Source organism: Rhea americana, unplaced genomic scaffold (assembly GCF_003343005.1).
Source record: "Rhea americana isolate MKP2758 unplaced genomic scaffold, rheAme1 scaffold_171, whole genome shotgun sequence".
Classification (NCBI taxonomy): domain Eukaryota; kingdom Metazoa; phylum Chordata; class Aves; order Rheiformes; family Rheidae; genus Rhea; species Rhea americana.
Window position 1 is genome coordinate 191,602 of NW_028185828.1, and position 13,916 is coordinate 205,517.

The 13,916-nt window shown below is 56.5% G+C and overlaps 1 protein-coding gene across 1 annotated transcript; it reads left to right on the forward strand.

Moving 5' to 3' along the window:
• Positions 1-1,820: 1,820 nt before the first annotated feature.
• SLC25A37 (solute carrier family 25 member 37) lies at positions 1,821-12,046 on the forward strand (the record flags this gene model as incomplete). Its single annotated transcript, XM_085301048.1, has 5 exons — positions 1,821-2,041; positions 6,015-6,093; positions 6,584-6,812; positions 8,599-8,655; positions 9,483-12,046. Coding segments are annotated over 5 exons (1,107 nt in total), but the record flags the coding sequence as incomplete, so codon positions are not given.
• Positions 12,047-13,916: the final 1,870 nt, after the last annotated feature.

Sequence of the window (13,916 nt, forward strand, 5' to 3'; positions counted from 1 at the left end):
GGGGGTTAGTGTGCTGGGGGGGCATTGGGGTTCAGGCAGGAATTGTGCTGGGGTCGTGCAAGGAGGGAGTAGTTGTGCTTGTGGGGTGCATTGGGGCATRAGCGTGTATGGGGGCCCCTGTACCGGGGGGGTCCAGGCCACGCTGCATCCCCCCCTCGAGGCAGTGAGCTGGTGCAAAACAGCCCCCGATTTCCCTGCACCCGCGCCTGTGCATCCCCGTCCCCCCGGAGCGCCTGGCTGCGCTGGCCGAAGGCGGCGTGCGTTTGGTGTGGGGCAGGCGCGGGGGGGCTCCGGTTGGGGGGCAGCGGGGCGCGGGGCTCGCTGGTGGCAGGTGCCCGGCACCTCGGAGGAAAACTTTGCGGGTCGCCAAAGCGGTCGGAAACGCGCTGCAAAGGATGTTGGCTCCATCGGTCTGAAATTCCCCCCCCCGTCTCTCCCTTCTCCGGCTTCTTGTGGCCTCTCCGAGTTCACGGGAGAAAATAACGCTGGGGAAAGCCAAACGCCCCGCGCGTGGCGTTGCCGGTGCAAACGGATCCTCCGGGATCCGGTCACGCGAGAGGCTGAAAACAGATGCTCTAATTTCTGCTCTTTTAATGCAGGACTCGGTGAAAGAGCAGGCAGAGGAGAGGAAAGGCAATGCCTTCGTGTCGAGGCGCCAAACGCGCCGGTGCCGTGGGCTTAACGTAACCCGCTGCAGCAGCTGCCTCGAACTGCTCGGAGGTGGATAAATATTCCCGCTCCTGGGAAGCTCCCGTGGGTTTTTCCCAGGTCGCTCGCTGTGCCGGAGGCAGAATACTCTGCAGCGTGCAGGTTTTGGGCCCCGCTCGAGGCACGGGTACGTGCTGTGTGTTTGTGCCTGTTCTGCGGCGCAAATGCTGTTCTACGAGCAAAAAGTGGCGAGAACCGACCCCAAAAGGGCTCTTCTGCAACGTCGGTAATGACCCGCTGATCATGCTTGTCGCTGCAGCAATCTTTCGCTTTATTGCGGGAAATCCGCCCCTTTTCTCCCGCAGAAGAGAAGCAAGCTTCTCCCCTTGCCTGGCTGGGCTGGTCTGACCCTCTGGGCAGTATTTCCTGGAGCGAGCCGCGGCTGAGCGGAGCCGGTGGAGGCGGCAGGTTTTCTGCGGACGCCGCAGAAAGCGGCGTTTCAGGCCCCCCCAGCCCCTTAGATTGCTGCTTAAAGGAAACATGCTTTGGTTCCAGCAAGTCATTTCCTCCCAAAGAGAAACCGAAAACATTGCAATTTGGGGAATTGTTTGCTTACCCAATTCCTCAGTGCGGGGAAGCAGCCGGGGCAGAGCCGGCTGCGACGACGGTTTCCTATTACGGGCGGCTGCGGGAGCGAGCGGTGAGTCAGGGCGAGCAGTTCACAGCCCCGTAGCCCTCCGAAGCGTCGCAGATGATGCGGCGTTGCAGCTCTCCAGAGCCGGGGCACGGCGGCGGTGCCTGGGCGGCGTGYGCGGGGATGGGGGCGAGGGTGTAAGTTTGCAGTGCGTGCAGCCTGGGCTGCGATTTCCCCGCTCGGTTCCTGGTGCCGGCAGCCCGTGAATCTCCTGCAGCAGTGTCGCTGCGCGTTGCAGGAGGAAACGCGTTGGAGACCACCTACAGCTTTGGTTGCAGGCTTGTGATGGCTGAGTTGCTTGGTGTGTCTTTTCCTTCCCATCATTTTGCTTCTAAGGATAAAGACAGACCCCTCTACGGCGGCAGGCTGGGCTGTGTGCTGCCCCTTCTTGCCCGCCGTGGGTGCGTGAGGCAGGTTTGTAGAGGTGTGCTGACGGCGCGTTGCCGCTTTCTCGTACCGCTTAGGCTTGTTTTGTTTTGTAGCTGCTGAAAACACAGCTGTCCTGGCAAGCCTGATTGCTTGTCAGATTAATTTTAGGAATCAGCATGTCAAGGACTTCTCGCTGCGATGCTGCRGGAGGGATCTTCTGGAGGGCTGCTCTGGAGTCTGCTGCTGCTCCTTTGGCTTACGCCGTTCAGGGGCCGTCGGTAAAYGTGCTTGCACCGGAGCTGTTCTCCAGCAGCCTCTGCTGCTTTACTGGTAGGAGAGGTTTGGTACTGGGTTGTAATGGGAGCCGCTGGGGGGAAGGAGATGAAACATCCCGCCTGCTGCATCCCTGTCGCAAGAGGGGGAGGCAGGAAGGGAGGATGGAGAGCTATGATGAGGCTTTTGGGGAGGGATGAGGTGACTGCGTTGGTGGCTCCAGCCAGGGTGGTAAAACATGGTCCGTGCGTGCAGCCGGGGCAGGACGGCGGGCGGTCACGGCGCTGGGCGCCCTCGGACGGCGGCTGCTGCCGCTGCCCGGGCTCCGTGGTGGGAGCYGTTGCTCCTTGCCCGTGCTTGCTAGCAGCTAGGCGGAGGCGWGCATGCCGTGCGTGTAAAGCACTCGAGCGGAGCAGTGCTGATGGAGCTGTAGGAGCCACCAGGAGGCTAATTAAGTGCTTAAACCTGAGTGCTCGGAACTGTCTATATGTCACTTAAGTCGCCAGTGCAGAGGCATAAACCGGATTGAGCGTCAGGGTGCTGGAGAGAACGTAAGGTAGGAGAGGGGGTCTGCAGCTGACAGCGGTGAGCTACTYGTGTCCAGCGAGGCTGGAGGTGCCCCCTTGCAAACGTTCACGTCTGCCTCGTTTGGGGCGTAASCGCGCCGGGGAGATGAGCCGAGCCGTGCGGCGGCGTACTCGGAAGCGCCTAGCGGGGGCTTCGCACGCGCTGACAGCAGACCGGGACGGTGAAAACCGTTGTCGTGCGAGCATCACCGCGCTGCATCTCTGGGGTCTCCTCTCGTCCGCCTTCTCCAGCCGCTAGGATCGGACATGGTCGTTGCAGCAAACTGACTCTCCGGCTTGCGTCCTGGTAAAGCACGGGGTGTTTCTTGGTGTCTGCTCTCGTGTGGTCGCAGGAAGAGACTGGTGCATTTTCCTGTTGTAAATGTACAGGATTAGCTGTGAGAGCCTGCACGCCAGGTTAGTGACGCTCTGCTGGGATACAGCAAGCTGAAGATGTCGCTCGTCAGCAAAACACTTCTAGATAGAAAAWGACTTATCCTGCGTTGTTGCTAATGCCTGAAAAACAAAATGCTTCTACGTATCTGCAGCGTGTTGCTGCTTTTAGCAACGGTGCAGCTTGCAGCCCGGTGGTCTGGCACTGCTGCGCTGTCAGTGCTGCGGCCTGTCCGTGGCCCCTGGGAGCCGGAGGCTCCTGAAGGAGTTTGCTGACTTCAGGCAGGTGTCAAAAGCCACGGGCGAGCTCTTTACGTCTGCTCCCGGGGCTGTTCGGCCGGTTTGCGTCCGCGGCTTTGATGGGAGGCGTGAGCCCGTGGATTTGGCTGTGGGGTGAGTGATGCAAACTGCAGCTCGCGTCAGCTAGGTAAATGCCAAATACGCTTAGCTGCCCTGTSCGGGATACAGCGCGAGGTTTTGAACCCCGCTGGAGTGGGTCGGGCGATGCACGGAGCGCCAGCTCCCTGCCTTACCGGGGCGCCTCCCTGGGCACCCTTCGGAGGAGCCGGTGCCTGCTTAAACTGCCCTGGCTTCGACGGCACCGCTGGTGGCAGGGCGTCCTGCAGCAGCTCCCGCCCGCCGCCCCGAAATCCTCCTGCTCTGGGATGCTGGGAGGCGCAGAAACCTGTGCAGAGGTTGGAAAACCCTCCTGTCTGCTGACCCAAAGCTCAGAAGCGGCTCCAAAAACTGGCTTTAAACACGCCCCGGGCTAATTCAGCGTTGCAGCTGCCGCCGGAGGAAGGCTTTTCTGAGCTTCGGGGTCTATTTCCAGCACGCTTTGCGCTCCGGACAGGAAGCTTTTGCTCCAGGCGGCCAAATTCCCTGTTTCTAATCTGAGCCCCTCAACGCGGAGGGAAAGTGGCCTTGGAGTCTGCTGCTGGCTTTCTCCAAACACAGGCTCGAGTGCTGGTTTGCAGGCCTTGGGCGTGATGTGCTGGGCTTGCTCATCGGGCCAGGCTGCAGGCTCCTTGGGGCAGCACTTCTTGGCTGCAAATGCACACGGCAGCGCTGTGGTTAAAGAAAAAAGTGGTAAAAGTGGTGTGGCGAGGGAGCCGGTGAATCCTTCCAGCAAGCTGCASTCTGCTAGGGCAGTGCCTTGTCATTAGTGACCCATGCTTAGATTTCCCCTAAAGTCGTAAATTCAGCCAATTGCTCAATTGCAATGACTTAGCAAATTTAACTCGTCCTATTTTTAGGAGACTTGCTGCAAATACAATAGTTTGTTTGAATTAGCCTCACATACTGCTTTACTACTCAAAGCAGCAGCTTGGTTTTATTGTGCCGGGTTAAAGTCCCTGGGTATCAGAGCGGTCGCTGTGCAAGGGCTCCTCCGTTTCCGAGAACTGGCGCGGCTCGTGGAATCTAGTGCCCAAGCCCAAAACATTTTTATTGGCTTAATCATGCCTGAAAGCTTAGCTGTAGTATTGCCTCCTGGCTAATTGCTTATGTAAATTGATAAACTCGAAGGGCTGTGTCCCCGTATGAGAAAGCAGCAGCGCATGCGAGTCCCTCGCTCCTTCCAAAGCGCTGCTGGGTCGCTGCCAAGGTGCAGGGCAGCGGCGCTGCTCTGCCCGGGAGTCCAAGGACGGGGCCGCTGGAGCGTGGACCTGCTAGCGCGGGAAGGTCCGAGCAGTCCGCYGGCGCTTCCTGGGTCCGGGGCTAAAGCCTGCTAAATGAGGGGCAGCTCAAAACAACCGCCTCCCTCGAGGTGCGGTCTGCACCCTGGTGAAGCCGGCCTGGTGCYGGCTGCAACGCTTGGCTTGTAACGAAAGCAAAAGGCTTTAAATCTTCGCTGTTAACATCACGCTTTACAAGCTGTGTTGGCCCAGGAGCAGTCGGCTTCCTTATCTTCTTGCGCTTACCTGCTGTGCTTATGAGCTGGTCCACCTCGAGGTGCGGTCTGCACCCTGGTGAAGCCGGCCTGGTGCCGGCTGCAACGCTTGGCTTGTAACGAAAGCAAAAGGCTTTAAATCTTCGGTGCTAACATCACGCTTTACAAGCTGTGTTGGCCCAGGAGCAGTCGGCTTCCTTATCTTCTTGCGCTTACCTGCTGTGCTTATGAGCTGGTCCACCTCCAGTGGAGTCRCTGGTACCAATCTACTATAAAAATCATTTGGAGGAAGCTTTATTCCCGTGACGGAGTAGAGTCTCAGCTAACTCAGTGCAAGACTTCCCTTCCTGCAAAGCTTGGACTGACCTTTTCTTTAACTGTATTTCWCAAGCTTCTGCTTAAAGGAATTTAACTGGGTGGAGACTAGCATGGGTTGCCAGGTGCTCATCTCCTGTGGCTACACACTTTCCCGGGGTCCTTCTGCATTTAAAGGCGTGAGGATACTACCAAAGGGCCTGTCACTGGCAATATCTCTGCAGACCAGTTTTGCTGGGATAGGATGTGACGTGSACTTGTCGCAGACCTCCTGCAGGACTGCTTGCTGCTCAGCAGTGGGTGATGCTCGCTGCATCTTGGTGCTCTCCGTTTGCTCGGCCTCGCTGGGACGGTCGTGGGGCTGCAGCCCTGCCAGGGTCTCTTCCAGCCCTGGGGTCTGGTCCTTGCAAAACACCCGTTGCTCCTGCGGGTTAGTGTCAGCAGTATGGAGCATTTCTGCTGTGGGAGTTTGCATCAGCCTGCAGAAGCTTGAAACTGTTTTTTCACCCAGTGAGTAGTTAACTGATGGCAGCGAGTTTGTGTCGGATGCGAGAAGTTTAATCGAGTTCAAGAATATATGGAGCAAAAGTCCATTGAGGGCTAATGAACACCAGGATGCAGCTGGAACCTCCTTGCTCGGGAAGTCGGAGGGCYGCGGTTGCCAGAAGCAGGGAGGGTCGAGCGGGCGAAGGGCGGCGCGGCACCTCGCGGGCGCCCTGCCAGGCTGCCGCCTGGCCCTTCCCGYGCCGTGCCGCGGAGCGGGGTGGCCCTCGCCTGCCGTGCCCTCTGCAGAGGTTGCTGCAGGTACCCCGCTTTCCTAGCTTGCGCTTCTAGGAAACTTGTTTCTCGTTTCTCAATCGAGCAGGCTAGCCCCACGAGCCAAGTGCCAAGAGCAGCTGAGCGATTGCAGTGGGAACAAGCTGAGGCAGAGGGAGCGGAGCGTTGTAAGCAAGAGCCAATTAAGCACCTAACTGTGTTTCTTCGCCCAGTCTTTTGAACAACTTTGTCAGCTTAATTCCCTGTACTTTCCATGCACAAACGAGAACAGAGGTTGTGCTTCCCTCTGCGCTGAGCGCTTGTCTGAGCAGACTGGTCATGTTTTGGTGTTGCAATGGAAGYGTGCACTTAATCCTGCTGGTCTGGCAGGGAAGGCATCGAGGAAGAGGGGGAAGCTGGCTGTCAGCATCTCTCCGGGGCTGCCAGTGTGTTGGTGGATGAGCCCTCACGTGCAGTTCGCTTGAATCTCTAGGACGGCGATGGTCTGAAGAGGCTGGCTCCACAGCTCCTGTGCTACTAGAGCTCTGGGAATTAATTCCTCACCCCTCTGGTGGAGGCACGTGTTAGATTTTGGGAGTCTCGCAGCTCTAAATCCTGCGGCTCGTGCTCGTTCAAGTCAAGTAACTAAGGCCTCTCCCTGTGTGTGCTTTGTTGCAGACAAGGATGCAGAGTTTGCAGCCGGACCCCAAAGCCCAATACAGGAGTGTGTACGAAGCACTGAAGAAAATCGTTCTTACAGAGGGTTTCTGGAGGCCTTTACGTGGGATTAATGTCACCATGCTGGGGGCTGGCCCTGCCCATGCAATGTACTTTGCCTGCTACGAAAAAATGAAAAAGACTCTAAGTGATACTATCCAGCATGGAGGAAACAGCCACTTGGCCAATGGTATTTTTTTTTGCACACAAAAAGCTTGCAGTTAACAGCCTGTCCCTTGCTTGCTTCATACACTTAGTCTGCCATCCTTCACTGTGCTCTGCTCCTGGAAGAACTGCCGTAGGCACCCTGCTTTCAGACTGCCACTGTAAATATCCGTGCAGGAGGATGCAAGACGCGAGCGTAGCCCTGGCTTGCAGGCCTCGCTCCCCGCTATGGGGGCCCTGGAAAGGCAGGGGGAAGTCAGGTACGCAAGTGTGGCACCTGCCCTCTAGTTCAGTGCTTATGCCGGTCACCACGCTCCTCAAACCTGTGTCCCGTCTTAGGACTCCTGAGCACTTGGTAAATCTGTTTTCCAGAGGGTGTTGAGCTGGTATGGGAGGTCTTTGCTGCCATAGTATCTAAACAACAAGTCAGAGCTGTCACGTGCCATGCAGAGGGGCTCTGAAGCAACTTCTCCTGAAGTATATTTTTGCTTCAAGTGGATTTTTTCTGTCCTGTGGAGGAAGGCATGGGAGCTGCTTACCATCCGGTGGTTACATGTACCACGCTGAGCACTGTGAATCTCAGTGGCTGTCTTGCACGAGCAGGTGCTGGGGCAGTTTCTGCCCAGTGCTAGCCAGCTGTCTGAGGCTGCTGCGTGGTAAGCTACCCAGAAGGTCACATGTGGCAGGGCTGGCTGTCAGCATCAGAGTAGAAAAGCCCTTTCTGGCCTTAAACCCGTGCTGGCATCTTCCAAGACCTTAGTCTAATCCAGACTTCTGCACTGAATCTGTGATGTCGAATTATTCTAGTGGGTGAAGCAGTACGCTGGACAAGAGGTGTGTGGGATGTAGTCACGAGCTGTTTCTGACTTTACACTTGAAGGTATCATTTGAATCTCTCCTCCTGAGGTTTGAAGTACAGGCTCTCCTTGTTCAAGATGACTCCCTTGGCGCTCCAGCGTGGTGAAGTGCACTGCATCCTCTATGCACTTGCATGCTTTCCTTAAAGATTTTGCTTCTACCAAGAAGGCTTTTGCTTTTAGATGCTGTAACAGCAGAAGCCCTTTAACTGGACAGCCAGACTTGTTATAAAATGGGTTGTGCAAAAGACACTTCTTGGTCTGTGGTGTGACAGTAGGAATCTGCAATGACAGTGACTTGACTTGACCCAACCAACTGAGTTTAAGGGTATGATATCTTTCTGGCTTGCTTCTTTTTTCCTAGTAATGTGCTTCCTATGTTTGCCTTTCAAGTAGCTACAGGCTTTCAGTACCAGCGGGAAAACTAAAGTGCTGTGTTAATGGGAAAAATGACCGAAAGTCATTTGGGCAACTGAGAATTTGCGATGAAAACCTACATCAAAGGCCAAGGTGTGGCTGGAGCGGCCCATCCTAGAGCAAGCTGCAGAGTCATCCGTGGCTGGCTGGATGTTTGCTGAATCCAGGCAATTAGCGTGTTAAACTACCCTGAGTAAATGGATGAAAATGCCTAATTATAGCTGCGCTGAGGCAGTTCTGGGTTCGGAGGCCGAAGCAAGCTGCGTTAAGCTGGGGAGCCTTGCGCAGGCGAAGCCGGGGCAGCTGCCGCAGGGGACAGCGGCCGTGCGCGGCGCTGGGGCAGCGCGCTGGCTCGCGGACCCTGGTTTCCGTCGGAGCTCTCCGGCCCCGCTCCGCTCCGCGGGAAGGCCGCCTGGTTAGCGAGTGCCGTCGTGGGGCCGCGGGACCCGGGCGCTCGGCGCTGCGCGGGCCGTCGGCGCCGAGTCCTGACCGATGGTCTCTGAGCGTCGTCGTGAAGGATGCTCTTCTGTCTTGCAGGTATAGCTGGGAGCGTGGCCACGCTGCTCCACGACGCAGTAATGAATCCGGCTGAAGGTAACGCCCGGGGCTGCTCGGGAAGTGCCGCGGGAGGGGAGCGCTGCCCCCTGCTAGCCGGGGGGTCCTCGGTGCCTCTCGGCACTGCAGGAAGAAGCCTTTGCTCCAGGGACTCCCGTGGCCCATTTATTTTTTTTTTTTAGATGAGATCAGATAGGCTAAAGCAGCTCTTYGGGGCCAGCATAAAGGGAGAAACTCCACCCAGGGCTGACCGGCCATCGTGGCCRGCTGTGGGGCTGCTGGTGAGGCTCCCCTGGTCGGCGTGGCGTGGCCCTCCAAGGAGGGATCTCGCCTGGCATCTCCCTGCAGCTTGGTTACTAGAGCACGTGGTGCTGTTCCTCCTCTGCTGGTGCGCCGGTACTGAAGCGGTTGTGGTTTTTCCGAAGCTCTGTGGACTACCAAAGGGAAACTGAACTCTGCCGGGTAGTCAGACACGCGTAGCAGCTGGTGGAGCCGCGGCGCGGCTGTCCGGGATAAGCAAAACCCGGCAGAAAAAGGAGTAGTGGCAAAACGCACCCAGAGTTGAAGGCTGAATAGCAGCCAGTGCAGCTAGTTACGTTGCTGTATATTCTACCGCAGAGCTGGAGTACAATTTTGTTTTTTCTGAAGGAAGAAGGTCCAATGTTTAAAAATCTTTTAAATGTCAAGTTTGCTAAGGGATCGCTTGTGGATGTCGGGTCTGCTCAAATGGCTTGGGGCAAGGTTCAGTCTGCTGTGATGACCGGGTGTGGTGTGTCTTAACCGGGGTGTTTTTGTCTCCCCGCCTCTCTGTGCTGCCCGGCGACGCCTGCCCTGCGTTCGTCTCCTCCGACTGTCCCCTGGACCAGTGGTGAAGCAGCGGATGCAGATGTTCAACTCCCCCTACAAATCCGTCCTGGCATGTATAAGGACAGTGCAGAAGACGGAAGGGTTTGGTGCCTTCTACCGSAGCTACACCACCCAGCTCACCATGAATGTCCCCTTCCAGGCCATTCACTTCATCACCTATGAGTTCATGCAGGAGCAAATCAACCCTCGCCGGGAGTATAACCCTCGGTCGCACATCGTCTCCGGTGCCGTTGCAGGGGCTGTGGCTGCTGCGGCCACCACTCCTCTCGATGTCTGCAAGACCCTGCTCAACACTCAGGAGAACATGGCCTTAAGCTCGGTGAACATCAGCGGGCACCTCTCGGGCATGGTGAACGCCTTCAAGACTGTCTACCGGCTCGGGGGCATCTCGGGGTATTTTAGAGGGGTGCAGGCACGCGTCATTTACCAGATGCCATCAACAGCCATTGCGTGGTCAGTGTATGAGTTCTTTAAGTACTTTCTCACAAAGCACAAGTTGGAAAAAAGAACATCCTTTTGAAGGACTTTCCAGGAGCGAATGCGAGCCGCCGTGTCCCCTCTGTGCGTGCCTGCGTGCAGGCCAGCAAGCTCTGGGTCTCTTAAGGAATGTGCCGGGTTTCGGGTGGATTCACAGCTGAAGTCCACTTCCCTCCTCTGGGGGAAGGAGGGTTTAAGTGGTCCTCAGTCACGTGTTCCCCTTATTGCTTAAACAATGAAATAGTTTATGAAGACTTATAATAATATATATATTTAATAACTTTATTTTGGAGAAGTGAAATTGCTAACTGATATTTTTCTCTGATACTTTTGAAGATGTAGTTTACTTCCTCACCAGAAGGCTTAGGTTATACAGCCTAGGCTGTTTTTTTACAGCAAAGAAGCAAAATATCCTGTCATAGAACTTACTTTTATATGAATTTAAAATAGATGGATAATGTTTATCCTTTATTTTTCTATGTAGGCATTTGGTTTGTTTTTAAATACTATTACAGCTAGGTGCTGAGCTGTTTAAAAAGGGCTAAATTCTTCCACCATGTGTAAGGGAGACAYGAGCATTTATTTTTATAGCCAGATTGGCTTTAATTATACAGCATTTGGACCCCAGGTGGTGGCCTGGTTTCTCATGTGGATGTCAAGGTACTTGGTAACCCCTGGAGACTCGCTGGGGATGGGCAGGAGGAGCGGGAGCAACACCTGCTTTGGGAAGGTAGGAGGTCAAGTGGGGCACCCAGAACACCTGGTCCCTTTGGGAGGGGAACTCCATCAATTCTGCTTTTTTACATGGAAACTCTTAATGTAGATTTTACAGACTATTTTTTTTTTGCAAACACTTTTTAAAGGTACACTTTTCTATGGGGGGTGTGTGTGATAGCTAAATAGGCTTCATCCTCTCTTAATTTATTCATACTTAATTTTACTAAGGCCCCGATCCTGCTCGCGGGAGTAACCCTGCGCCTCCGGGTGGCTCGGGGCTAGCTGGTGTGCATCGAGGTGTGTGGGGGAGCAGAGCTTTTGGTGTGGTTTTTGGCARAATCAGGCCTGCTTTGGCAGGGTATCGGCTCCGTTCCTCTCCGCGGGTGCGGCTCTGGGTGCCAAACCCGGGCTGAAGCGCATCCTTTAGCCGCCCACTTGGGCCATGGGAAAATAATGACAAATCCGAGGGATTTCAGGACGCTGAGAGCTGGAGAAGCCCAGCCGGACGGTGCCYCTTGGGGTGGTGGTGCCTGTGCCGTGGGAAAATTACCCTCTGCCACTGATTAACTTGAAATAAGGCTCCTGATGCCTTTTTTTCCTTGCTTAGATTGAATGAGTCTCTTGCTGTGTCATGTTGCCTTCAAGTGCGAGACGTGTCACCTCAAGGCTGGGGATCTCTGGGAGCTCTGCTGGACCGGGATGTCCTTTCCTATTGACTTTGGAGTGTCACTAGCGGGAAGCAGAACTGCACAAAGTATTTCCGTCTGAGATGGGCGCAAACACTTGGATGAAAACCTTGGGTCACTTTAATGCCAACGGGCGGACTGCGGGGTAGCGCGGGACCCGCTCCCGCTGACTGCTTAGCTTTAGCTCSTCTGGCTTCGTCCCAGCTCTTCTGGGGGAAAAAATCTCCCGTTTGGAGCAGCTGGGAGGCGAAGCTGCGGGTCCGATGAGGGCAGAGCCTGCGGGGGGGAGCAGCCGGGTTTCCCGGGAGCTCGCCCGATGCATCCAGCAATTGCGGAGATTTTACCTGTTCTAACTTGCCGCTGCCCTCGAGGCTGGAGCTGCAGGTTGAAGCCCCCTCACCAAGCTGTCGCTCGCCTGGTTTCAGTTTTGCTGCGAGTCTGAAGTTTATCCTGACCTGGTATGTGAAACATGTACTGCTGCTTCCTCTGCCACAAACGCACATGTATTTAAGGGGAGGGTGAGTCAAGGTGTCTGCAGTGCTTCATTTATTTTATTTTTTTTTGCCTGCCTTGGAATTTGATGTGTTTTCTTAAATGTATATTTAACAATGCAGAAGTTCATTTGTGAAATGCTGCTACAGTGGTAACGCTGGAGCTCAAGGAAATAAAAGTATTCCGATTTTTGTCCTTGTAGGCTCGCTCTGTGGCATGGGCGGTGGGGCCCCGCGCCGGCGGGCGCCTCTCCGCAGGGATCACGCCTTCCCTGGCGGCCGYGGAAATCCTTCGGCACGGCGCTCCRGGGAGAAAACCCTTTGGGGAGGGAGCCACGGCCCGGCGGGGGCTGTAGCCGGGGCTGCRGGAGCTGCCGTTTGCAGACGGCGTCTCCTGCCCTAAGGGCTGGGCACTGGCTCCTGCTTTGCTGCTGTGCTGGAGAGAGGGAATTCCTGCTCCTTTGGGTTATTTTTTTTAAGCTGTCCTTATCCAGAAGTGTCGGGGGATCATTCTGGGGCTACTAGCTCTGCATTTTCCTGCTTTGCGCATGGGGAAACTGAGGCACGGGGCTGGGGAGCATGGTGTGGTCCTGGGGGCTGGGCATCTCGGCTGCAATTAATAACAGTTATCATGGTTTTAGCTGCTCACAYGTTCCCTGGGCTGGGAAAGGGCGGCAGCAGGCAGGTGTTTCCCCTTGATCCACCCCAGCACATGAAAAAGCCCCGTCCCTTTTCCGTGTTTTGCACCGCCGGCGCGTGCCCCGGAGGAGGCAGCGGCCCGTCCCCAGCCCGGCGGCCGGGCTCGCAGGGCCCCTCGGAAGATAAAGCGCTGCTCGTCCTTGGGAAARCGCGTCTGGCCGCCGCGTGCTTCGCTGGGCGTCGCGGAGCGAGCGCCCGGGCGGGATGCGGCGGCAGCGCGCTCCCCCCTGCCCTTGGCACGGGGCTTCTGCACCCTGATAGGCAGGAAGCACATCTCAAATGTACCTTTTTAACCCCAAACGTGGTACTGCTGCTGGGAGGGGTTGGAGAGGGCCCCGAGGCCCCCGCAGCGGCCGGCGCGGGGGACGGGACGGGGAGCAGGCGCCGGGTAAGCGAGMAGCGGGCGCTCGGAGAGGCGCCGTATCGAGCGGAGGTGCTGCGCGAGCCCGTCCTTATCTGCAAAGCGCTAAAACATGCGGCTGAGAAGCACAACGGGGCATTCACGAAACAAACTTTTTTTTTATAAAAAAAAAAAAAAAAGAAAAAAAGTTGTGCATTCCGCAAAGGATTTGTTTTTCCTAACTGACACTAATGGTGCCTCTAGAACCACCACAGATTATTGTGCCAACATCCTTGGAGGGTATTTTTAAATGCATCTTATTCACCGTAACCGCTGCCCGCCCCGGAGCGGGGCTGGGGGGCGCAAAACGGGGCGTTCGGGCGCTCGCCGTGGCCCCCGCGCGCCCCTTGTCCTCTCTCGAGTCGTTAGGTTTAATCCAGGATCTGGGCTCTGTTTGTTCGCCGCGTACGATTACGGCCCCGTTTGCCTGATTCTTTTGTTTCTCTTCAAATATTATTTCTGCTTTAAAGGGTAACGAACATAAAGGCAAATATCTCACCTTTTCCCTCTTGCCGTCTCGTTAAGCCGCCTGTTTGCCTTGGATGGCAAGATGCAGCGCAGGGAGCGGAAGGTTTTTCCGGCCCCACCTTCACCTGTTATCTCACTGCGCCGCAGCCGTCCGCAAAGCGGATGGAAACGTCCGCGCCGGCCCGCGACCGCCGGCTCCTTCCCGCAACCGTCGGCTCCTTCCCGCGCCGGCCCGCGCCGGGGGAAAGGGTCGGAGAGGAGGGGGCCGGGAGCTGCGTTATCCGGAGACGCCGGCGGGTCCTTGCGGGCGAGGAGGGGGCGAGGAGCCCCCCCGAGCCGCTGCCCGCCCGCCCCGGCCCTCTCCCTGCTTCGGAAACGCCGCGTGTTCCCGCGCGCCGGCCCCGGCGCTTCCGAGGGCGACGGGCTCCCCGCTTTGCTCGTGCGAATCGTCGCCCGGCTGCGGAGTCGCTTGCAAAAGCTCTGCGGGTTGGGGGG